Raw genomic sequence first — 24,664 nt, 5'->3', positions numbered from 1 at the left:
TTTGATGAAAAATCGATCCGAGTTGTTTTCTATTTTTCAGACCTTCTGCGCTGAAATTCATAATTAATTTGCGGTTTCTATCCACACATTTCGTAGCGATAATGCCCTAAAGTATTTGTCTTCCCCATTTCAGCAGCTTATGAACTCTCATGGAATCATTCATCAAACATTTTGTCCATACTCATCTCAACAAAATAGGGTAGCCGAAAGAAATAATAGACATCTCATTAAAACTGCTCGTACCCTACTCGTACAATCTCATCTTCCATTGCATTTTTGGGGGATGTTCTCACATCTTGTTATCTTATTAATCATATGTCATGCTCGGCTATCCAGAATCAAGTTCCATTCTCTGTCTTGTTTCCCCACTCACTTTTGTTCTCTCTTCTACCTCGTATCTTTGGGATGCAGTTGCCCGCATTCTTCGGTATATAAAATCCGCTCCGGGCAAAGGATTATTGTTTGAGGATCGAGGCCATTGGCAGATCGTTGGATACTCAGATGCTGATTGGGCAGGATCACCTTCTGATAGACGTTCTATGTCTGGATATTGTGTTTTAGTAGGAGGTAATTTGGTATCTTGAAAAAGCAAGAAACAGAATGTGGTTGCTCGGTCTAATGCAGAAGCAGAGTATCGAGCAATGGCTATGGCTACATGTGAGCTAGTTTGGATCAAACAGTTGCTCAAGGAGTTGAAATTTGGTGAGATCAGTAAGATGGAACTTGTGTGTGATAATCAAGCTGCCTTTTACATCAAATCCGGTGTTCCATGAGAGAACTAAACACATTGAGATTGGTTGTCACTTCGTTAGAGAAAAGATACTCTCAGGAGATATTACTACAAAGTTTGTGAAATTGAATGATCAGCTTGCACATATTTTCACCAAGTCCCTCACTGGTCCTCGTAAAGTTGCATATGTAACAAACTCGGTACATATGATTTGTATGCACCGGCTTAAGGGGGAGTGTTAGATAGTTATGTAAATAACGTTAATTAGTCCTAGTCCCACATAGAATAGGAGTAGGATATGTATTATATAAATAGGGCTCGTTGTATCATAATTGAATAGAATATAAATAATAGATTTTTTTCCCGTGCATTTTCACACGTGGAATGCAACATTCCAACACTGCCAAGAGGTCTTGGATTGGGTGTGCAACAAAGGAAGGTTTGAGAAGATTTCTCTTTTTATTTGGGTGATGTGTAAAAAAAGACAAAAGGGCTTTGACAGGTGCATTTGGTAGCAATCACATGCATCTCCAGAGACAACAACAAAAACAACAACAACAACAACCCAGTAAAATCCCACAGGTGGGGGGTCTGGGGAGGGTAGTGACGCATACCTTACCCCTACTCCGATGGAGTAGAAAGGTTGTTTCCGATAGACCCTCAGCTCAACATGGTTTATGCCAGAGGCGCAGGAATATTTATCCAAAAAGAGGAAAAGAAGAATGCTAGAACAGCAGTAACCAACCATACTCCATCCCCTCTTTATTTCTAATAAAAGCACCAATTGTAGAATCTAAATGATCAACTCCTACCAAGAACTTCTGGATACAGCGTACGATAAATGAATTTAAGAAAATTTCTCTTCTTATGCACCTAATGTGTAAGAAAAGATTAAAGGTATTTTGGCCGGGTGGAGAATCCTGAGTGGCAGATCATATGCATCTGGTTTTATGCTAGAATGGGAGGAATCAACAAGACACTCCACTCCTCTTTGTTTCCAACAAAGCACCACTTGTGGAATGCAAAAGCTCAGCTTTACATCCTACAGGAAGATAAATCAAAGGAAGTTTGAGAAGATTTCTCCTCTTACCTTAGGTGGGTGATAAAGAAGAGGAGACAAAGGGGTTTTTGAACGGGTGGAGAGTCATTAGTGGCAGATCATATTCATCTGCAGAGAAAAAAAGTCATCTTTGAATTTAAACTTGGTTTATGCTAGAGTAAGGCAACCAACAACGCTCCACTCTGTCCTACATTTCTCAGAGAAGACCATTTGTGGACAGCAAACATCAACCCTTTTCTCGTAAGGGTCTTCATCAAAAAACCCTTTCCTTGTAACGGAAAACAAAAAGATCCAAAAAACAACGGAAAAAGTGATGACCACACAAATTTCCATAAAATATAACCCCCAAAACAGATACTATATCAGTAGAAGCGACCTATAAAGGTATATGCTATACTAATCCAGCGAGATCGAAGAAAGAGAAATGGAAGCATCAAACACAATTAAGGTATATGGTGCTGCCTTGTACAAGTGGAATGCGAAAGTGCACATTTCAACCATAAAAGTTGGTTAACATTTCAGATAGGCCATCACATATTTCTTTCTGCATAACGTGTGTCCATTTCAAATTAAAATTCTGTTTTGGGAACTCTAAACTTATTGAGACAGCTAATCACTACATTAACAAAAGACACTACAAGAAATCTCAAACAATCGAAAATAAAATTAAAAAGTACTTCATGATATTTGCTGTAACTTAATATACTCGGAACCACAAATACATTATTTGTAGACACCTAAGAAGGGCTAATACAATTTATACCATGGATGTATAAATAGGTAATGAAGATAAATCACAAATGTACTCAAACTAACTTCAACTTACTCACCTATCATCTTCTTCGTACCACAGTACTTTGTGCACGTTGAGCTCCAATAACCTGTTGTCCTTGGGCCCCTGCTTGTCCGCTAGTCTGTTCTTCGGCCATGTTCATCGCTTGTGTCATAGCATTCATAACAATGAGTCCGAGAGGGATCAAATACATCCACTGAAATAAAGATCATATAAAAAAATTGTAATATGAGAATGAGGGTGTGCAATTATTAGGTTTACAAGAAACTAAACAAGTAACTGATTCAAACTCACATATTTAGCCCAGAAAGATCTCTCTGGAGGCTGAATTTCTTCACCCTCTCCATTCTCCCCAACAACAGCTTCTGAAAATATAGGTGTTCTGTTCCAACAACTTTTTTTAGTATCATGGAAATAAGCAACATAAGTTCATGGAAACATGCACAAATTTCTTCGGCTTCACTTGATCTTCCTTTTCTGCTCTACAGAAGCTCAAAAACAAAAATATCTGTAATGCTCGTACTAAAAGTAGGGACATTGTCATCTGACAGACTGTTCCCTAGCCATTTCTTTAAGTTTCTCAGAAGGAGCATGAGAAGATTCCCCTAATCTCCACCCCTCCTGACTAGTTTGACACATTTTGCTTTTGAATAGTCAAATGAATCAATTTCAAAACAAAGGCAGTGCTGGAGCCATATTTACAATTTAAAAAGCCACATCAAATTATCCTTTGGCACACAGCCAGGTACTTGAAGCTTCTCTCAAGGAGATTATTAGCTTATATAAACTCCCTGATAACAAAGCATAGTGTCATGATATGATCTTTTTACCCAAGTTGATTAGTTACCACCTGTCACTTGCTTTATGCAAAAGCAGAATACAATGTCAGGAACAAGGAAAATAAAAAATTACAGTGACTTGCCTGGGTGCCTGTTCAGTAGGTTTTAGGACTGTGTGAGAGTTAAAGGACCATTTTGCAGGCTGAAATAGAAGCACAAAACTTAGCATCAGTCATAGGATTAGCATCTTATTTACATGAAATCCTTTTCCTTCTCCAATACCATGAAAATTTGCTATTACATTTCACTTACTAAACTAGCTAATGTCAAGTCCCATTAATAAGCTAGAAAGAGAATAATATACAAAGAAAAGAAAAGGTAGCATGTGAATCCATCAGCGGAACCAGCAGAAATGATTTGGAAACGGTTTACTTCCTCACGAAAAAAATATTGCCTAATGCATGACATTGCTAATAGTCCCCAGATTTTTATAAATAGAAAAATGTAACTGACATAGAGAACATGAATATCTCATACACTATGATTCAAAAGCATCACCAGCAGTACTAATTGATCCATCCTGGAAACAAATCTAATAGTGAGTCTCTCAAGAACCTAAAGCTAATTGTAGGAAACCATAACCTGTATCAACCTTACACTAAATCACATTGCATAAAGTAATTCTCATTTTGCCACTTATCAGTACTTGATGGTTATAAAATTCTCAATAGCCTGATGTGAATTGTCGGTTAGTTACTATCTTGATTCTTTGACTGAAATATATCAGGTGAGAAATCAAGACTTTCTTTTTTTGAACTTCAAATTGAGTATAAAAGGTCTTTGGGTTGTTGCAGATTTTTCAGAGACCGAAATAGCAGTATTATTCCTTACCAGATTTTAGATAATTCTTAAGATTAGTAGTACAGACTGAATCAACTTAGCTGTTCCAGTTTACGTATTTCAATAGTAAGAACTTGGTCCAGACAGAGTTCCACAACTAGAATATTCCACAGCATATCATGAATTTTGTTCTATAGTTCCGAATAGCAATCCAGATTATTTCTCTAATGTTTTAGCTTTTAGTAATAATTTGTCTTTCAAACCAAACTCATATTAACAGAAGTGTGGACTCAAATAATCTTTTCTTTTTTTCAGATGCCCAAATAACCTTTTCTTAGTCATTAAACTATAATACGCCTGTCAAGTTTTCTCTAACTTGAGAAAGAATTACTCTGTCTAAGCAAGATTTCTGCACGTATATTGATGTATGACCAAAAGACCTGCCTTTACCATCTGAGTCTAGGTTATGTAGTGAATGCTAATCCATCCCCATTACACGAATTCAATGATCTATGTATTAGGTAATAGTCAAGAATTTAAGTTTCATCGAATCGCCCTGGGTCTAGTGGTAAGAGCGTAGCACGTGATATATGAATAAGGGGCACATCACAAGGTCGAATCGCGCCGCAAGCAAAAGCCAGATATTAGAGCAGAGAAGGGTAGAGGGGCGGGCCCATTATCTACCATGTTTTGAACCGTGCACCAGCTGGCCCTAGCGAATTTCTCGGTTATCAGAAAAAAGAAGTCTCATTGCACCTGGACATTACAGAACTCACATTTGGATTTTGAAGTTCAATGAAATTGAAAACTTGTTTCTTCTCCAGCTGAGTACAAGTTAAAGTTTTCACTCTGGATGTGGAGAATTAAGCCTCTGAAGATCTGATTTAGCCACTTTTGGCATCTCCAGAACCAGAAGAGGCTGCTATGAGGAAAGAGGATGAATGTTTTGGGACCTGCACTTCAGAAAGGCTTTACAAGACAGAGAAAGGAAGAACTAAGCAATTACAGACTGACTTGAATTTACACAAAATGGGAGGACAACGCCTCTTGGCTATGGAAGGGACATATGACAAGACAATATAAAGTCAAATCCTAATTTGCTGAAAAACCCAACCAGATACTTCTCCACATTCAGTAGCTTGCGAAGTAGAGCTCCCCAGGAGGTTGATACTTTTATGTAACTGCTTGGAACACTATACGTACGGCTAATAATATAAGGCAGAGAAGAATACACATTTGGAGATTCTTATGGTAAAGAAACAGCAGATGTTGACCACCCACTTATAAGTTCCAAGTATGTGACAAGACTGGAATAATATTTTTTTTCCTGATAAATGGGTAGTCGACCACCCACTTATCAGCTCCAAGGGTGACAAGACTGGAAATTTTCCGCTACAAACTGGGTTATGCCTAACAGTGCAAAAATCTACTTTGGAGCTGAAGGTCCAAAGCCAGCTCCATCGGAAGAAGCGGAGCTTGAGATATCATCTGTCAAGCTATCATGTGACTAGTTGGGAGGAGAAATACAAGAGCTACTGATGGGAAAAATGCTTCCACTATCCATAGATTTTGCTGTTTTTTTGGGTATATCTTGGCACGCAGCTGCATATAAGATATTCTAGGCCCATTATCCATCAAGTTTCAAGCTGTGCGCCACTATCCCTTGGGGATTTCTCAGTTATAAAGAAAAGAATATTCTTGGTGGCGATGTCAAAATCACCGGCTGGTATCTATATTGTATACCTCTTCTGTATGAGATAGATTATTTTTTCGCAATAGAACACTTCAATTGTAAAAAGTATCACAAAAGTTGCGAGTGAAAAATCATTTTGCCTCAGTCATTGGTCTAAACCTAAAAATCAAAAGTACAGCAAATATAGAGGTTCCTTGAAAAATGAGGTTATAATTCCCTTAGGAAATCTAAATACATCATGTAATCTTCCAAAAGGTATCTTTTGGTAAAAGATCTTCAGATACTAATAGATGCTTTCAGAGAAAAGCACCCAAATTTTGAATGATTGCCAAGATATTGGTAATTACATTTAAGTTATTTCCTGATCCAACAGCTTAAAGCTTTCAAACAGAGTAGTATCATTCTATTGCCCTATCAAAATTCTCAAGCTCAAATCCGAGAACTACTGATTAGACATACATGATATACTTCATATAAGTTGGGCAGAAAGGACGGGGAGGTTAGCTGGTGAGTAGGGGTCTAAAACTTAGGGATCAATACTTACAAGCTTCAATTGACGAGGGTATTGGCATGCACCAGGGGAACCATAATTAACAGCCAAAATATTCACACCGTCCTGCAATGAACACATCAAAGTCAAATTCCTAACAGATAAAAATGAAAGATTTGCACAAATAAAGAGGAAACTGTGCCAACTTGATTAGTTCGCATAATAACAAAAACTCTGACCTTATATGTCTTTATTGAAATTCAAGAGAAAATACTTAAACTAGCCAAGGAAACCACCTATTTCCCTTAGAAGAAAATACAAAATGCAAAACACGCTAATATGATATATAAAGGAAATACGTCATGTTGAAATATCTTAATTTAACTTTATTTTCTTTACATTCCACAGTAGCCGAAGTACTTAACAAATCCTGTTAGACAAGACAGAATTATATTCTTAACCACCTACATCCAACAAAAAAGGAAATAAAGAAAAGGAAAACTGAAAAGAAACATATCATACTGGAACCTAAATAGAAAACTTAGGTAACAAGTATTAAGTTGAATATTACCATATGTATGACAAAGTGCTCCTCCAAACCATCCCGAGGAAGACACCTCTGAGGCAAAAACAGTAATAGCAATTAGATGATGAGCGTGTCATTTGAAGCTTGCAGTATTCCAGGAAAATACCGGAATAATTAGCCAAATCACAAAGGAAATTCCATTGTCTGAAATGGAAATATAAAAATAGACAAGAAATGACCTTCATTAAGGTAAAGAACCTTTGAGCAAAATGCTCCCAGGCACCATTCCCGAGACACTTCCCTTTCCTACTTTCTAGGACTGTCGAATAACCTTTTCCGGTGTGATTCTCCACCGGAATTCACCCCCTCACCTACTGTGATTATTGTTTAAACCCCAATCGTGTTATTCTGTTAATATGGATAGTGACAGGATTTACTATCATGCTGGTTTTAAATCCTTTCACATTACAAAAAATTGTTCTAGGTCTGAAGTTTGGTTCGAATGGGTTGAACGTAGCAGGAACCTGATGAGGGAAGCAATTGTATGTAAGCCTCAAAGTTATGAAGTGGGTCGTAGAGGTATTTAATGTGGCCTCAAAGGAGCATGGCAGGGCAATAAGGAGGTGGAATATGTCACTATGCAGAATTTTATAGCACTCTTAAATACAATGATCACGGAAGGTACATCAGTTTCATTGCTGTACAGGGGCAGCGCAGGTATGTCATTATTACACCAGAAGTTACATTTAAGGCAGGGTGGGGAATCATAGCTCAAAAAATACAAAGGTTCATAAATGTCCCAGAAGAAGAGAAGAATGTCCCTATTGTCAGAAACCCACAGCGAGAGTCGTCCTATAACGAAGTAATCAGAACCAGTAGATGGCCATCAGAAGGGACGAAATCTTCTCCGATCAAATCCAACAATTCCAAAGTCATCATCCCTGGGGGTTCAGAATTATCGGACAAAGATGTGCTAAGAAGGTGCATAGTTGAAAAAGTTCTGACTCCTATGAAGGAGACTCCAACTTTGAATGACATCCGGAGATGGGCCTGTGACACATGGAAATCTACCTTTGGTGTGAATGTGTACAAGATGAACGATTACAAGTTCTTGTTTGAACTTCAACGAAGGATGCTGAACATGTTCTTAAGGGTGAATGGTATTGGAAGAAGACCAAAGTGATCCTTGAATGGTGGACACCTACTACTGGCTGTTGGCCTGAAGAGGTGGAGCGTAATTGGGTTTGGATTAGGCTTCTGGGACTTCCTATTAACCTTGGGTCACAGAAAGTTTTCAAAGCAATAGGTAATCAATGTGGTGGTTGGATTGAAACGGAAGAGGAGACAACACTAAAAAACCATTTACACGGGGCTAGAATCAAAGTGAAGGGAGATGGGAGTAAGGTGCCGAAAGATATACAAGTGGACAGCTGTGAACCCGATAAGGTCGTTTTGGGTACTAGCCGTTATTTCTGTGTTTCGAGACTCCCCATAGCTTTATTTGATGTTTATCGATTTGCGTGCGTGATCCGTGTCGTTTTCCGGAAAGCTTTTACGTAAAATTTTGATGAAAATGTGATTTTTGACTTAAAATGAGGCTAGAGTTGACCATGGTCAACATTTTGGGTAAACGACCTCGGATCGGTGTTTTGACATTCCGGTAGGTTCGTATGATGTTTTGGGGCTTGTACGCATGTTTGGTTGGGGTCCGGGGTGAACCGAGCAAATTTCGGCGTGTTATGTGAAAAATTGTGAAAGTTGAGTTTTCAAGTTGAAATCTTGAGTTTTGAGGATCGATTCTTGTTATTTGATGTTATTTTGATGATTTGAGGTAGCGAGCAAGTTTGTATGATGTTAATATACTTGTGTGCATGTTTGGTTTGGAACCCGAGAGGCTCAGGTGAGTTTCGGAGGCGTTGCGGATTGATTCGGAATAACTGATGCATTTCAGTTGCTGATAGTCAGTTGCAGATCTCGCATTTGCGAGGTCTAGCTCGCATTTGCGAGCCTCACTTTTGCGGTCAGTGATCGCATGTGCGAGCATGGACTGGGGGCTGGATCTTCGCATTTGCGAAGCTAAGGGGGTGTCCTTCGCAAATCTGTGTATCTAATGCACTGTTTGTATTTGCGACCAGTGCCTCGCATTTGCGGACATGGCATTTGTGAACACTAAGTAATCTTAACTAGTTTTCAATCAATTCCCATTACTTTTCATGAATTGTTAACATCAAATCTAAGAAATTTCATGGTAGAAATTAGGGGTTTCGGGTAGAATTAAGGGATTTTCTAAAATTGAGATTTAGATCTCGAATTGAGGTCGGATTTCGAAACAAATCACATAACCGGGCTCGGGGGTGAATGGGTAATCGGGTTTGGTCTGAATCTCGGGCTTTGACCAAGCGAGCCCGGGGTTGATTTTTTCAATTTAACTAAAGATTGAATCGTTTTCACTCGTGGGTAGTTTCTAAAGCTTATTTTGAATTGTTTGAACGATATTTTGCTAGATTCGGTTGGTTTGGAGGCTTGTTCCAAAGAAAACGTCGTGGTTGAGTATTGATTTGGTTGCGGAAAGAGGTAAGTATCATGTTTAACTTTGCCTTGAGAGAATTAGGACTTGTTTGGTCTATTTGCTACGTGAACCTATGTGTAGGAACGGCGTATATGCGAGGTGACGAGTGCATATGTGTTGCCATGGGTTCAAGCATGCGGGTTGGGCTATTTACCTTTATATCTTTATTTATTCTATGTTATATTTCGTTACATGCTTTGATTTGCCACATGTCCTTGTTTGTTATTCATGCCTAGTTATTCATGCCTTGTTACCTGTCAATTAGTTGTTACATGTTTTGGTTCATTCATCCTTCAATCAATACCTGCTCATAGTACCTCTACAGTGTAACATCACGTGCCCGAGTCACGTGAGGTTGATGTTGAACTCTTTAAACAAAAGGGAGTTCTGGGCCAAAGTTAATTAATTCGTGTGGGCTCAATTTTGACAGATCCATCAACTGATTCTTGGTGCAAAGGCCCAACCCTAAATTCTTAATTGGTGCGGATCCTAATTCTTTTGACCCTTTATTGCAGATGCAAATCCAAGAATTTGAGGGACCACATGTGGCTATCCCTAAAGGCCGAACTGACGAACATTCTAATGGCCCATCTACCAAAGACTCTAATGGGCTGATTATTACTAACCAAATAGACATCAGGCAAATTTCTGGATCTCAATTGCCATCTTTGGAAGTGTTGATGTTTATGTCTTCGAAGGAGCAGACAAAAGAGATGAAGGAAGACCATTTTGATCCTATGCTTTTGGAACTCAATTCTTCTTCTCTTTCTACTGACTCTATTCTGAGCATTGAAGAGGACTTGGTACAGGTTCCTCTAATCTTGCACTCGGTCCAGGGAACTCAACTCATCAGAGAAGGGGAGTCATTGCATGCGGACGAGGGTAGCAAACAGTTGGTTATTTTTGGGGATCCATCTGCATGTATTGATGAAGAAGCTATTCCAATTGACATGCAAATACAAAGGGAGGAAGAAGAAGCTTCATTGTGGGTGCATATGAATGTTCTTAAACTAAGCAATTTGGGGTTGATTTTGAAGGGTGTGAAGGGGATGTCATGTCTTAATTCATGAAGATTGACAGTAGAAGGCACAAGAAGATGGAAGATACCACAACCTTAAGCAACACTGCAATCAAACCAAAAGGTCAGAAGCAATTAAAGAGGTTAAAATCATGCATCAAATATAAAGATGGGAAGTCTAGGGTCAGGGGGAGAGGCACCCTCAAAGTTGATTAATGAAGATCGATATACTGTCATGGAACGTGTGGGGATTGAATGATGGGGAGAAAAGGGGACTTATTAAAACTGCTCTTAATGAATGGAGATGTGATGTAGTGGTTCTTCAAGAAACAAAGATAGAAGGTGATAACTCTTGTTGCCAGACATTTATGGGGGAGTAGATGGGTGGATTTTGTCAATCTTGAAGCTATTGGTACTAGTGGGGAAATTCTTATCATGTGGGATAAAAGAATATTAGAAGGGGAGTTGATTACTTCTAGTAGTCAGAGTATCTCTTGTAGATTGACTGCAATAGGCCAAGATTTCTCATGGTTCATCAAAGGGATATATGCCTCAAATTCTAGAATTTAGAGGCAAGACTTATGGTGGGAGCTAGCAGCCTCAAAAGGGCTTTGTAATGGGCCATGGGTGGTTTGTGGGGATTTCAACACAACCATACACTCAAATGAAAGAAGCAACAACCACTGTCTAACCAGAGCTATGAGAGATTTCTCCGACACAATCAATGATCTACAGCTAGTAGATCCTCCACAGTCCAATTCTAGCTGGCATTTTGTGTTGTGAAGTAGGAAATTTACCAACTAAGTATTTGGGATTATAATTAGGTTCCAAGAACAAAGTTGCATATATATGTGAAGGGGTACTTGGATATATGTGAAAAGAGACTTACAAGGTGGAAAGCACAATACTTAACTCCTGCCCACCTACATTATGTCCTTATTTCCTATCCCAGCCAAAGTAAGGAGAAGAATTGACCAGCTGAGAAGGAACTTTATTTGGGAAGGCAACAGGGAGTCCAAAGGTTCCCATCTTGTCAACTGGAACACTCTCATCTCCAGCAAGACAGTTGGCGGTCTAGGCATTAGAAACTTAAGTTTGCAAAACAAGAGCCTCTTAATGAAATGGTTGTGGAGATTCAACACTGAGAAGCAAGCCTTATGGAGACAAGTTGTCACATGCGGGTATGAGCAATCAAGACATTGGAGCACCAAACCAATGAGAACTCCTTATGGAGTTGGCAATTGGAAAGCCATCAGGAATCTATGGAAGGAGTTTTCAACAAACACAGGTTTTAGGATAGGAAATGGGAGGAAGGTATCATTCTGGCATGATGATTGGATTGGTCATGGAGCATTGAAAGACCTTTTTCCTGATCTATTCAATCTCACCACTTCACCTAATGCCACAGTAGAAGAATCTTGGAGCTCCCAGGGCTGGAACCTAATTTTTAGAAGGCTTCTCAATGACTGGGAAGTCACTAGAGCTACTGAGATTCTTAAAATGCTAGAACGTTTTGCAGGATTAAGTGAGGCGGAGGACTCTCTTACATGGAAAGGAGGCAGTAGCTCTAAATTTACAGTTAAGCCAGCATACAACTATCTATCATCTAGAGGACATCCCAACAATCCTTGGCCTTGATAAAAGATTTGGAAGATCAAAGTACCATTCAAAGTTACTTGCTTTCATGGTTAGTGGTAAGAAAAGCCTGCCTCACTCTAGAAATTCTTCAAAGAAGAGGTATTCAGACTAGCTCTACATGCTTTCTATGTCAGCAGGAAGATGAAATCAATGAACATCTTTTCTTACATTATGTTGTCCAGGAAGATGAAACCAATGAACATCTTTTCTTACATTATGTTATTACTAGACAACTTTGGCAGCTCTTTATAGCACTAGCTGGTATTGTTTGGGTGATGTCCAAAGATATCATTGGCCTGATATGCAGCTGGAACAGTATTAGGGGAAGAACCTGTCACAAGGAATGGTGGAAGAATGTTCCAGTTTGCATATGGTGGACAATTTGGAACGAGAGGAATGCAAGATGTTTTGAAGGCAAGAGCAGTTCAACATAGAAAATCAAGAGTTCTTGCATTTCTCTTTTTCATTTTTGGTGTAAAGAACAGTTGAAAGGTGATGTAGAATCACTACTAGACCTTTTTGATTCTCTGTAAGATTTTCAGGGGTTATACTTGAAAATATTAGATACCAGCCCTGTTTTTTGGGTGCTGAAGAATATAATTGTTAACTTTTTCAAAAAAAATAGAGTATAAAGGATCGTGTGTGACAAAGGAGAGCACCTAAGTTGAAAAGAATTCAGAGTTTGTACTACAAAGGTTAAGATTGGATAATCAATTTAAACCAACCGATAATTCCAAGGTACAAAATAAAAATCAATATCAAGAAACTGGATACTATAGGCAGAGCAGCCAGCGAGCTGTAGACTTTCACAGAATAAAACTATGATTAAGTATCATTGAGCAAGAAAGGGCCCTCTTGGGAACTTTTTCTCAATGCTGTTTACATCTAACAAAACAGAGGAATAAAATTGTAAAGGGGGACAAACTAGCTCATTCAGCTTTTTATGCACTACTTTTTCTTTTTCTTGAGGGGGAGAAATATCTAACTGGGGTAAGCAATTGTTAATTAGCACTCTGGACGGCTTCTCAATGATTTAAATCTTCCTAGGGCGATATAAATTTTAACTCAAAACAAGAGCAAGGCTAAATGCACATACGCAGATCCAGTAGCACCAGAAAGAAGTTAATAAGTTTCAATATTTCTATTAAGATTCCATAAGAGATACAGTATTAAAGTCGCAAATATATGAAACTTCTTGTTCTGACAAACAAATTTTACTAGCTAAAATGCCCTCGCTAGATAAAAGAAAACTTGCCCTTTAGAAAGTATGTGTTAAATTACATGAAAGTTTCTTCCCAGAAAGAAGTTTTACAGACAAAATGCCCTTGCTTGATAAAAGAAAACTCGTGCTGTCATTCACCATAATATTTAACTTTCCTATTCCTAAGATTTCAATGTCACAAGGACAGAAAGACATGGGCATACATCTGTACAGTGTACACAAAGGCAAAGTATTGACACCATTTCAAACTATTCCTTCCTTACGAATGTTTAAATGTATAGACACCACATGTACAAAATGCTGATACTTCTAGCCACAATAGTTCCAAACTTACTGCTTTCACCGAGGAAAGAACATATTCTCTTCCAGGAAGGTTCAATACTTTTGACGGTACTCTTATTCTGTAAAAGTCATCACCTTTCAAAAGTTTCTGCATCACATAAAATTCACAAGAAAAGTTACAAATAAAACAAAAAGGGTGCCATGATTGTACGAACAGAAAATAGAATTACTTTGAAATCCTCCTTCTCTGTTTCAGTAAAAGCATTTCTGGAGAAGCGAAGCTTTGTCAGCGTTTGCGTCTGCAACAAGAAGTGCAAAAAATCTATTACTGGATGGTAAAAAGTCAAACATCAACCAGACATAGGTGGACAGTAAAAGTCAGCCAAGAATTATTGAAAGTGAAAAGCACAAAAAGCGACCAGATCCATTGGAGTTGAAGCGAAAAGTGAGTTCTTTGAAGTGAAGCGCACAATGTACGGGAATTCGAGAAATTAAAAAAAGTATCAACCATCTATGAATTTAGTACATTAAAAATTAAACTGCAATTAACATAACTAATTTCAGCATCCAATATACAACCATTATTAATCCAACTCAAAGATGATGTTCAAAAAAGCGACACAGAAATCAAGTTGTGGATAGCGAAAACTTCTCTAAAGCGCATGCCTTCACCCATGAAGCAATAATTCCCTCACTTCACATCTCTTCATCACTTTAAACACACACTTATTACCTTAGCTATTGGACTCTCTCTCCAACAAAATTTATTAGCAATTTTAATATGGGATGTTATTAAGATAAGAGTTGTTTCATGTGAAAATGATAGCTGGACAAAACTCTAGATAATTTACTGCTTCAAAGAATTTGAATAAAAGTGGGGCTCAAAGCACAATCTTGTTATAAAATATTGAAAAAGCTCTTCAACCTACCAAAGAGATTTCCTCTGTTCCACCTCCCTCAATTGAATGCTAGAGACATTTATATGGCATCATGAAAAGTTGAGTACTTACCTAAGTTTCTGGATAACTCTATCATTGCTAGCCCGCTACACAAGCTTTCTATAAGCCAAAGCTACCACATACTATTCTCTTAAGTAGCTGCTAATGCCTTAAAACTTAAAAGCTTTTTATATCTAGCTGCAATTACCACAGAAGGCAGAAACAACTAATATCAATTCATAACGAGCCAGATCAGAACTTGTTACTCCTGCTAGTTGCTTGCTTGGGAAGTAATAAACTTAAACGACAGTTCAAAAAAAACAACAAAAAAAACACATGCCAATATAACACTTCTACACCCTTAGTAAGGAATGTTTCCTAATTCTAATCCCAAGAAATGGAACTGGCTCAACATCTCAATAAATGTAGAATGATTTTAACCCCAGATGTTTAAAGTCCAAAAAGTTGTCATATTTCAGCTTTAAATGATTTGCAAATGAATGTGAGATTGCATATCAGTAATTACGTCTTTTTTTTCAATTCCATTTGGACGGGTAATATCTTAAATAACTTCTCCTATCATTTCATTACTACTTAATATCTCATTGTGGCCATCTGATACAGATGGCATATATCTGTGAGATGCTAGTATGTTGTTTCTCTTGGTCTTTGAGAGGAGGCAAGTACTAAATTAGAGAAAGAGTAATTTTCTCACCTAATTGCAAGAACTAGGATGGTATTTGAGAGGACATGACAAGAGGGGAGAGAGATAGGAACAGGTACAGGTTTATCTAGGCTCTCAACAGTTTTATCACTGACAACTCTAATTGAATAACTGAAACAAAAAACTTTTATTTTACCAATCAAACAAATGCACACCTCGACTATTCCATCGGGTAGCAGGTACCTCACACTAGCACACGTACCAGAAAATTCTGCTACCAAGGCTTAGGCTGATGGGAAGAATCACCTAGTGCTTTTTGCATCCCTGGGATTTGAGAACCTGAGAACTCATGGTTCTCCTTCCACTTCATTGACCACTAGGCCACACCCTTGGGTGCAACTTCTATTCAAAATATTAATGACAAGACGTAGCATGATTTAAGATACATACGCAACCTATTTATAAGCTGCTACAAAGTTGCTGTAATACAGCTTTACAAAAAAATGAAGTTGCTGCAACACTAAGAACAACATACTGCACACTGATGATAATTATCCCCCAGAATCTAACGAGAACTTGAAAATTTCAAGGCTACACCAGTATGGAAAAATTTTGAATGCTCCCAGGCACATTTCCCAAGACTAATTTCTTTCTAGTCTTGTCTTTCATCCTAACCACTTTTTCAGGGGAAATTTCGGTTGACTGGCCGGAATTTAAGCAGTGTTTTATCAACAAAAGTTTAAGATTATTAACCTTATTAGTCATGGGTGACAATATCATTTATTTTGCAGTGGGATTTAAGTCATATGATATTATTAGAAGTGTGACCAGAGCCGACGAGTGGTATGAATGGACGGAGCGCGGTAGGAACCTAATCAGAAGAACCACTTTCAACAGGAAGACAATGGCGTGGTTATGCGAGACATTGAAGGAAGCATCAAAAATCAAGGGCAATCATGTAAAGAGATGGAAATTTCATGATCATTTTTCTGAGTTTTTCTGTGCCAGGAACTATAACAATTATGCTCGATACATAACCATCATCAGCGTCCAAGGAAGAAGGAGATCAGTCATTATTATACCCGAGATGGCATTTAATACGGGATGGCTGGATATTGCATTAAAGATCGAAAGGTTCATTAATAACAAAAGCAACAGAACAGTTATAAATGCTCCAAGAATTACAGAGGAAGGGCTTTTGTACTCAGAAACAACCAGAAGACATAAATGGTCTTCTAGAGAAATGAATGAAGCCATGATCCAGACAGAAGGAGATACAATACGCATATCCGGAGAATCCAACCCAACACAAAACGTCCTTCTAGGCAGAAGTTTGGTGGGTAGCCTCCCAGAAGACATCTCTGATATCCCTGTTCTATCGGAGATACGCCGTTGGGCAAGCAGCACTTGGAAGCAAGCTCATGGTACCAACATATATGAGATGGGTCATAACCTATTTCTCTTTGAATTCTCTTCGAAAGTCACTGCCGAACATGTTCTGAGAGGTGATTGGAGCTGGAAAAAGCACAAAGTTAAACTTCAATGGTGGTCTCCGACAGCGGGTTCGGTGCCAAGAAACGAGAAGATTAATCAGGTATGGATCAGACTGATAGGGCTTCCTCTACACTTGTGGTCTCAAAAGGTGTTTAAAGAAGTTGGGGATTTCTGCGGTGGCTGGATCCAAATGAGGAAGAAACAGAGTTAAAAATCACTTGAAATGGGCAAGATTGAAGGTTAGAGGTGATGGAGGATTAGATCCAAAAGTCGTGAAGTTGGAGTTTGAAGGTATAGTCTCAGAGGTTCAGATCTGGTGCGAAACTCCGGTGCGTACCAGTACCGGAGTAGATGGAGGAGAGAGACAATCGGACCTTTGGGTAAAAGAGGACACCCATAGTACAAGGGGAGGGGCTCAATATAACTCTGATTTGACGGGGCACGTGGGAAGTTCAAAAGGTTATTTGAAGTCCACCCGTGACTTTTCACGTAAGAAGGGGTCTTCTGTACTCCCAGGTTTAAAAATGGGCCAACCAAACAATGTGAGGATTTTGGGCCCTAATATTTTGGCCCAATGCTTACCAGTAGAGAATACTTTTAGGGCTGGTAAAATAGAGCCCAGGCCTGACCCTTTTTTAGAGGAGATAGTAGCAAACGAATGGAGCACTTCACTAGAATCACAAGTTATAGCCTGCATAGAAGAGCATTCAGTGGAAGAAAATAACAGAGAAGCTTAAGAAGGAGATGGGGAGAAATTTCAGTAAGAGTTGATCGAAGAGGGCAATGCTTTGTCACTAATACAAGAGAAAGCAAGTCCAGGAGAAATACAGAGCATCAATAGCATACACATGCATGCAGAAGCCATGGTGAAAACTGTCAATTGGGCAATTGAAGAGGCAATACCTTTAAACTTGATGAGTTTAGAGGAAGAGAAGGACCCAGAATTTGATGCTACAATTTGGGTTCATCAGAACATCATCAGAGTTAGCAAGGAATTTAGCGAGGATTTCCATGGCGGTGAGAAAGAAGCTTTCGAGCTTTTTACAAAAATTGACAACAAAAGGCAAGGAAACAAAGGGAAGTCAACAGCACAGGTGATTTGAAACTCCAAAAGAAAGGGTTTCAAGGAATTGAAAGGGCCGGAGATGGGGAGTAGTTTCAAAAGCAATGGGACTAGAAGTAAGGGGGGATATCTCATTATAAAAGATCAATGAAGGTTAACATTTTTTCATGGAATGTTAGGGGGTTAAATCGACAAAGGAAGAGGAGTTTGGTGAGAAGTTTGATGCACAGCTGGAAAGCAGATGTTTTTGTTTCCAGGAGTCCAAATTAGAGGGGGATATCAGGGGGATTGTAAAAGAATTGTGGGCGGCCAAATTTGCACAATTAGAAGTTAGTGGGACTAGAGGGGGAATTATTGTCTTGTGGGACAGCAGATATTGATTATTGGGATGGGGAGGTTAGTAGTCTCGGAGCACACTCAATTACCTGTAAGTTTACTGGTAAGACTCAGGAGTTTTTTTGGCATTTATCTAGTGTATATGCACCTAATGACAGAATAAAAATGGAAGAAGTGTGGTGGGAGTTGGCACGGGCTAGGGGATTATTTGTTGGGCCATGGGTAGTTTGTGGAGATTTTAACACTGTGAGGTTCCCATCAGAAAAGAAAAACTGCAATAGAATCACAAGAGCCATGAAGGATTTCTCATAATTTATTGACGACATGGAATTGGTAGATCTACACTTAGCAGGAGGCAAGTACACTTGGAAAAAGGGGGATAGAAATGTTATAGGAGCAAGACTTCATAGATTTTTAATATCTAAAGAATGGGATGAAGGATTCAGGAACTGGAGGAGATTCATGACCAAAGACCCCTGAATGACGAGGAAATTTATGCAAAAACTTCCTTGTCTATGGAACTTGAGGAGTTTGCAAAACGTGAGGAGGTGGCTTGGAGGCAAAGAACCAGAACTTTATGGTTGAAACAAGGGGACATAAATACAATTTTTTTCACAGAACTGCAAATGCACACAGGAGATATAATAACATTGATCAACTGGTAGTAGAAGGGGAACCTGTTAACAACCAAGGAGATATTAAGAGAGAGATTGTCTCTTTTTACCAAAAACTATACTCTCAAGAACAGGAGTGGAGGCCACAGGGTAATCTTAGGAATTTCCCTATGATTACCCATGAGGACAATCAAATGTTGCAAAGTCCGTTTGAAATTCAGGAGATATGGGATAGTGTAAAGGCATGTGCAGGGGACAAAGCACCGGAATCTAACGGTTTTTCAATGGCTTTCTACCATCAATGTTGGGAAGTGGTGAATAAATAAGTGGTAGATGTTGTACAGAACTTTCCGGACCAAGGAATATTTGAGAAAAGTTTTAATGCTACCTTTGTAGCATTAATTCCTAAGAAGGTGGGAGCTAAAGAATTGAAGGACTTTAGACCAATTAGTCTGATAGGCAGTATTTACAAAATCATCTCCAAATTGCTGACAGGGAGGATTAAGAAAGTGGTGCACAAGTTGGTGGATACTCAACAAATGGCTTTCATTAGGGGCATACACATAATGGATGCCATTTTAATTGCCAATAAATGTGTTGATTCAAGAATTTTGAGCAAGGAACCTGGTATACTATGCAAACTAGATATTGAGAAGGCTTATGATCATCTGAACTGGAACTTTCTGCTGGAAACTTTGAGGAAGATGGCTTTTGGTGGTAGATGGGTGGGTTGGGTTAAGTACTGCAAAGCATTAGCACTGTGAGATTTTAAATTCTGATTAATGGGTCTCCTGCTGGGTTTTTTCCGTCCCAGACGGGTCTGAGACAGGGTGACCCATTGTCTCCCTTTTTATTTATCATAGCTATGGAAGGTTTGAATGATATGTTGAAGATTGCTCAATCAAATAATTGGATATGGGGCTTCAAGGTGAATTCTAGGGTAGACAGTAACATGGAGATTTCCCACTTACAATATGCAGATGATACCCTGGTGTTTTGTGAAGCTGACAGAGAACAACTGCAAATGCTGAGGGTTATATTTATTCTATTTGAAGCTACTTCTGGATTACACATTAACTGGTATAAAAGTTTTATTTATCTAGTTAATGAGGTTAGTGACTTACAAAATTTGGCTGTCATTCTTGGAGGCAATATTGGGACACTGCCTACAGTATATTTGGGGATGCCGCTGGGGTCCAAAAGCAAGACAAAAAAGATATGGAATGGGGTCTTAGAGAAATGTGAGAAGAAGCTAGCTCACGGGAAGAATCAGTATTTGTCTAGGGGAGGAAGATTAATTCTGATAAATATAATTCTTGATGCATTACCTACATATATGATGTCCCTATTCCCTATGCCAGTGAACATAGTGAACATAATAGATGCCTTGAGAAGAAATTTCTTATGGGAAGGCAACAGTGATAAAAAGAAAATCCATTTGGTCGGATGGAACTCCCTTACAGTTAACAAAAAGGCAGGGGGTAGGAATCAAGAGCTTAAGAGTACAGAATCAAAGTTTGATGATAAAATGGTTATGGAGATTTGCCTCAGAAGAACAATCCTTATGGAAGGAGGTAGTTAGAGAAAAAAATGTATTTACCAAGTATAATATGTACACTAAAAAAAAACATTTGGACACAACCCCAAATCTGCATGCATAATCTTGTTGTGTATCAATAAGGATTGTACAGGTTTATTTCTTAGTAGGTATCACATGACTTGAACCTCATCACTACTTCACGAGGCTAGTCTTAATACTTACCGAGTACACGTTGTCTCGTACTCATACTACACTTCTGCATATTTTTGTGCAAATTCTGGCATTGGCTCGAGTGGACCTCAGGAGGGTGCCCAGTAGCTAATATAGGAGACATGAGGTAGTGTTGCATGGTTGTCCGCAGACCCTTTGAGTCCCCTTCCTTCTTTTATCATACTGTTATTTACATTTCAGACATTATTTGTAATATCGAGAGATTATGTTGTATCTTATTTTAGAGCTTATGACTCTGTACTACCGGGTTTTGGGAAAACTATTGTCGTAGTACTTCTGTGTTTGTTGTTGTTAAAGGATTCATTTCGCGTATTTATGCTATAGCAGTTATATTATATCTTATTATGCTTAGTTTGATCTATGTTTGGATATTGGCTTGTCTAGCATTGTGGGTTAGGTGTCATCACGACCTTTGGTGGGATTTTTTGACTGTGACAGTATCTACAAATCAAAGCTTAACTAAGGGTAAAAATTTGGGCTCTTCAAACTGCTATTTAATCTGGCTAGCATAGCACCTCTACAGTGTACCTCTTGAACTATCTGATTGATAATCAACGAGGCAGTTCTGCTCTGCTGCTGAAAAATACTCATATTCCTTTCACACCAGACACTATATATACAGCAAGCCAAAGCCATTCTTTATATAATTGCCCCTGAAAACCTCCATGTGTGCATGATCAACAGCCCATGCCAACCCACAGCTTTGCACAGTGGCGGACCGAGGATTTTGTGCAAGCGGGTTTAATCTTAGAAGTACATAACTTTAGTCGTAAAATAGTAGTTGTCAAATGAGTTCAAATAAAATATTTATACAAAATTTACGCAGCTTTAATCCTAATTTATACATATACACAGTATTATTTTTTGATGAAGCGGGTTCAGTTGAACCCGCTTGCCACCACGTGCGTCCGCCACTGGCTTTGCATATTAACCCCTTGCCAATGTAGCATCTTCTCCATATTGCAGCTGAATATTGACATGAAGAACAAATGCTCAATGGATTCATTTTCCAAGTTGCATAATGGACTCTTTATAGAAGTTGTGCCATTTATACATGCTCTACCTTAATATAGGGTAAAAGCCGGACAGACAATCCTAGCATGATCTTTTTTGGGTAAAGGAAAATTCTAGCATGATCTAGTTCTCACTAGATACTTCTTGTACAATTACAAGTATAAGGTCATTCCCACTCTAACAAAATGTCCATCTATAGCCATTGTTCTTTAACAACCACTATGATAGACTTAAATATTATTGCAAGACACCCAACAATTGTGAATATAAACAAGTGCTAGTACCCCACCCATCAATATCTCAACAACCTCATTCCAGAACCAAAAGGCTAAGTTTTCCTAGTCCCTCTGTCCAAATAACATTCTTGCAAGTCACATCTAGTCAAAGTCATCCAGAGTTATGCTTCACACGAGCAGCAGATACATGTAGTTACAGTAAATATTCTTAATATTACGGATAATGGATTGTATTTTGGAGTCATTACTTTGTACATTTTGTCTTTTAAAGTTGTTTAGTCGCATTACTTTTTTTAAATCAGATTGCAAGTCCGTGAAATTAACAAACTATCTTTATTATTAAGTAAACTGATATCAACCTGTGCTCTGCGATCTTTATATTACCCAACAATGTCTATAATTACGATTAAGGAGATAGTTTTCAACAAAAAATAATTACAATTACGTTGATAACTATATAAAAGTTTCAATCGTCAAAAGAAAGAATAATTAGGGGAAAACCTGGGAACCATGAGAAGGAGATTTGATGCGAGCAGTGAAGGTGCCGGCGGGGAAGAAATCTGAGTCACCGAAGGCATGTTCTAGAGTGAACTGGATCTTCGAATCTGAATCGGAACCCGACCCGGTAGACCTCTTCCGGGTCGACTGAACAGGAGAAGAAGGTGCTGAACCTACTTTGACGTCATTGGGATCAGCTGCACGGGATCGGATTCCACCTTCGAGACCGAACTCTTCATCGTCGACGAGAAGCTCGTCGGACTGGAACCCATCTGACGTCGTAAGGATCAACAGCAGGAAGAAACCCGCCCCAGTTACAGATTTGGTTCTCATTCTTGAAAGGAGTTTGAGACTTACAAGAGTGAGAAGCAAACACCTTTTGATGGTTTTTGGAGTGCGGACTAGCCGAGGTAAAGACAGCAGGGGATGACTTAGGGGTCATTTGGTAAGCTGACTAATAATAATTTTAAGTTTGATGTAATAAGGTGTTAATAAGGTGTTATATCCAATATTAAGTTATATTATGTTTAGTTGATGGTCATGGTATAAATTTAATTGATCACCCTATTTCACCTTATTCTGCGTACCAAACGAACCCTTAATAATAGTATTAGTATAGTGTTATTTGGTTTTATTATCTTTTAAAAAACAATAATAATAATAATAAATATAATAACTTAGGCTAACTGGTTATATCTAATACTAGTGAGGAATGGCCCGTGCTGAGCCCGGCCCAAAACTTCATAAGTTAGCAACTAATATTTACTTATGAGAATAATGAATAACTTTTGATGGAGAGTAACTTGTATTATGATCAAATGCGGATTTGAAATGTACCAGTTTATTTGTTATTCAAATATAATCCCCAATGACAATATTTTATTAGCTCGTAGAAGAATTCTCTCAAAAGTTCAAAAGTAGGGATTTTTTTCATGTATGTAAACTCAAGTAAGCTTAATGGGTATAGAGACTATTGATCAATAGGCAATCAATACTTATGTAATAGAAGCAACTAAAAAGGAATTCCTTATGTACATTTATTTGTATCCTTTACCGCATTTTCGGATAGCGCACATTATAGTTAACACAGTAGTAATAGAGCAATCCCTTTTAAGTTATCATGAAAAAACTGAGACGAATAGCAAAAGAATTTTCAATTAAAAAAAGTAAACGACTTAACTGCATTAAACTCATTGTGAATTACTTTGTTTCGTATAACAATTTAAATAATGCTCTAGATTTCATATTTGCAGTGGGACAAACAATGACTTTGTTTCTATTTAGAAACTTCGATAGATCATAGAACGAAGAAAACAAATTCAAGCCAAAAAGGAGATCATAGTTACTGGTGAGTCTTTGAGCAAGCACTATTTACATCAGTTACAGGACCAATATATTTTACCGGCTAACAAAAATATAAATATACATGCCAATAAGTTACATAAAGTGAAGTGCATTGACCATATTTTCTGCAATATTGGAAAACAAAAGGATATCAATAATGACAAGTGACAAAAGTAATTTGGTAGATAAAAAAAGTAGTAGGCTATTATTTGTGGTACCTGTCATACACAAGCTAGGGGGTTTGAAACACGTATGTACATAGCATCAGAAGACGTATATACAGGTAAACTACAAAGAAGATGGTGAATACAAGAGAGACATAGAAATATAAAGTATTGAAACCTCATGCTAGCGACATTTTTTCATTGAAGTACATCAGTAGTTTATATTGAAAAGTATATATTGTATAATAGGAGAAAGTTCATAACCAAATTAAAACATAAGATTTTGTAGAATACTCAGTACAAATGAAGCAGTGCTACATTATAAGCAAGTCTTTGTTAGGCATAAAGAATGCATCAGCAGTTACTCTATATTAGCTGAAGGGCTTAGAGAAGTCTTTTTCAGGCATAAACAATGGAATATTATTGAAACCTGATAAAAGATGGTGTGCTCAAAATTTATCCAGCAATGATTAGCCAACACTAGTAACATAACAAAGCTTGTTAATTACTAAGCAGATTAAACGGATGCTAAGTAATGGAGACAATAAAAGAAGAAGCTAAGGTGACACTTTCTATAATTGAATCTAAAGACGATTCCTTCAATAAAATCTTAACTCATTTCCCTCATTTCACCCTCTTCTCACAACTAAAAAAAAAGAACAAAAAATAAGCCAACGAGGGGAGTGGCATGCTCAGACATTGTAGTTGAGGAGTGACATAAACTTGTTGTTCTCTCAATCTTTACTTGTTTGTTTTGTTGGGGAGGGGGTGTATACGATAAAATACGCTATGCTAAGTGGCCTCCCAAGAGAATGACACGTGGAACTTAAGGCGAGGGATAGTAAGAACCGAAGGTAATTATCCTGTTTGTCACCATAAAGAATGACA

General features: G+C 38.1%; 1 protein-coding gene across 2 annotated transcripts in view; it reads right to left on the bottom strand.

The window, feature by feature from the left end:
- Window positions 1–22,701, bottom strand: part of LOC107779401 (uncharacterized) — a 30,357-nt gene extending 7,656 nt beyond the window's left edge. The window contains exons 1-8 of one of the 2 annotated variants that reach the window (XM_016599837.2): window positions 22,272–22,701; window positions 13,871–13,939; window positions 13,693–13,788; window positions 6,957–7,004; window positions 6,440–6,511; window positions 3,506–3,564; window positions 2,878–2,965; window positions 2,621–2,779 (exon numbers count right to left, since the gene is read on the bottom strand). In XM_016599837.2, coding sequence (XP_016455323.1) covers window positions 2,624–2,779; window positions 2,878–2,965; window positions 3,506–3,564; window positions 6,440–6,511; window positions 6,957–7,004; window positions 13,693–13,788; window positions 13,871–13,939; window positions 22,272–22,601 — 918 coding nt within the window. In that variant the 5' untranslated portion in view covers window positions 22,602–22,701 and the 3' untranslated portion in view covers window positions 2,621–2,623. The remainder of the gene's footprint in view (window positions 1–2,620; window positions 2,780–2,877; window positions 2,966–3,505; window positions 3,565–6,439; window positions 6,512–6,956; window positions 7,005–13,692; window positions 13,789–13,870; window positions 13,940–22,271) is intronic. The other variant, XM_016599836.2, reaches the window with a different exon arrangement.
- Between the last annotated feature and the right edge of the window lie 1,963 nt (window positions 22,702–24,664).

The sequence above is a fragment of the Nicotiana tabacum genome, chromosome 21 (genome assembly GCF_000715075.1).
Source record: "Nicotiana tabacum cultivar K326 chromosome 21, ASM71507v2, whole genome shotgun sequence".
NCBI classification, from domain to species: domain Eukaryota; kingdom Viridiplantae; phylum Streptophyta; class Magnoliopsida; order Solanales; family Solanaceae; genus Nicotiana; species Nicotiana tabacum.
The sequence above is the reverse complement of the archived record's forward strand: the minus strand, read 5'-3'. Positions and strand labels throughout refer to the sequence as shown.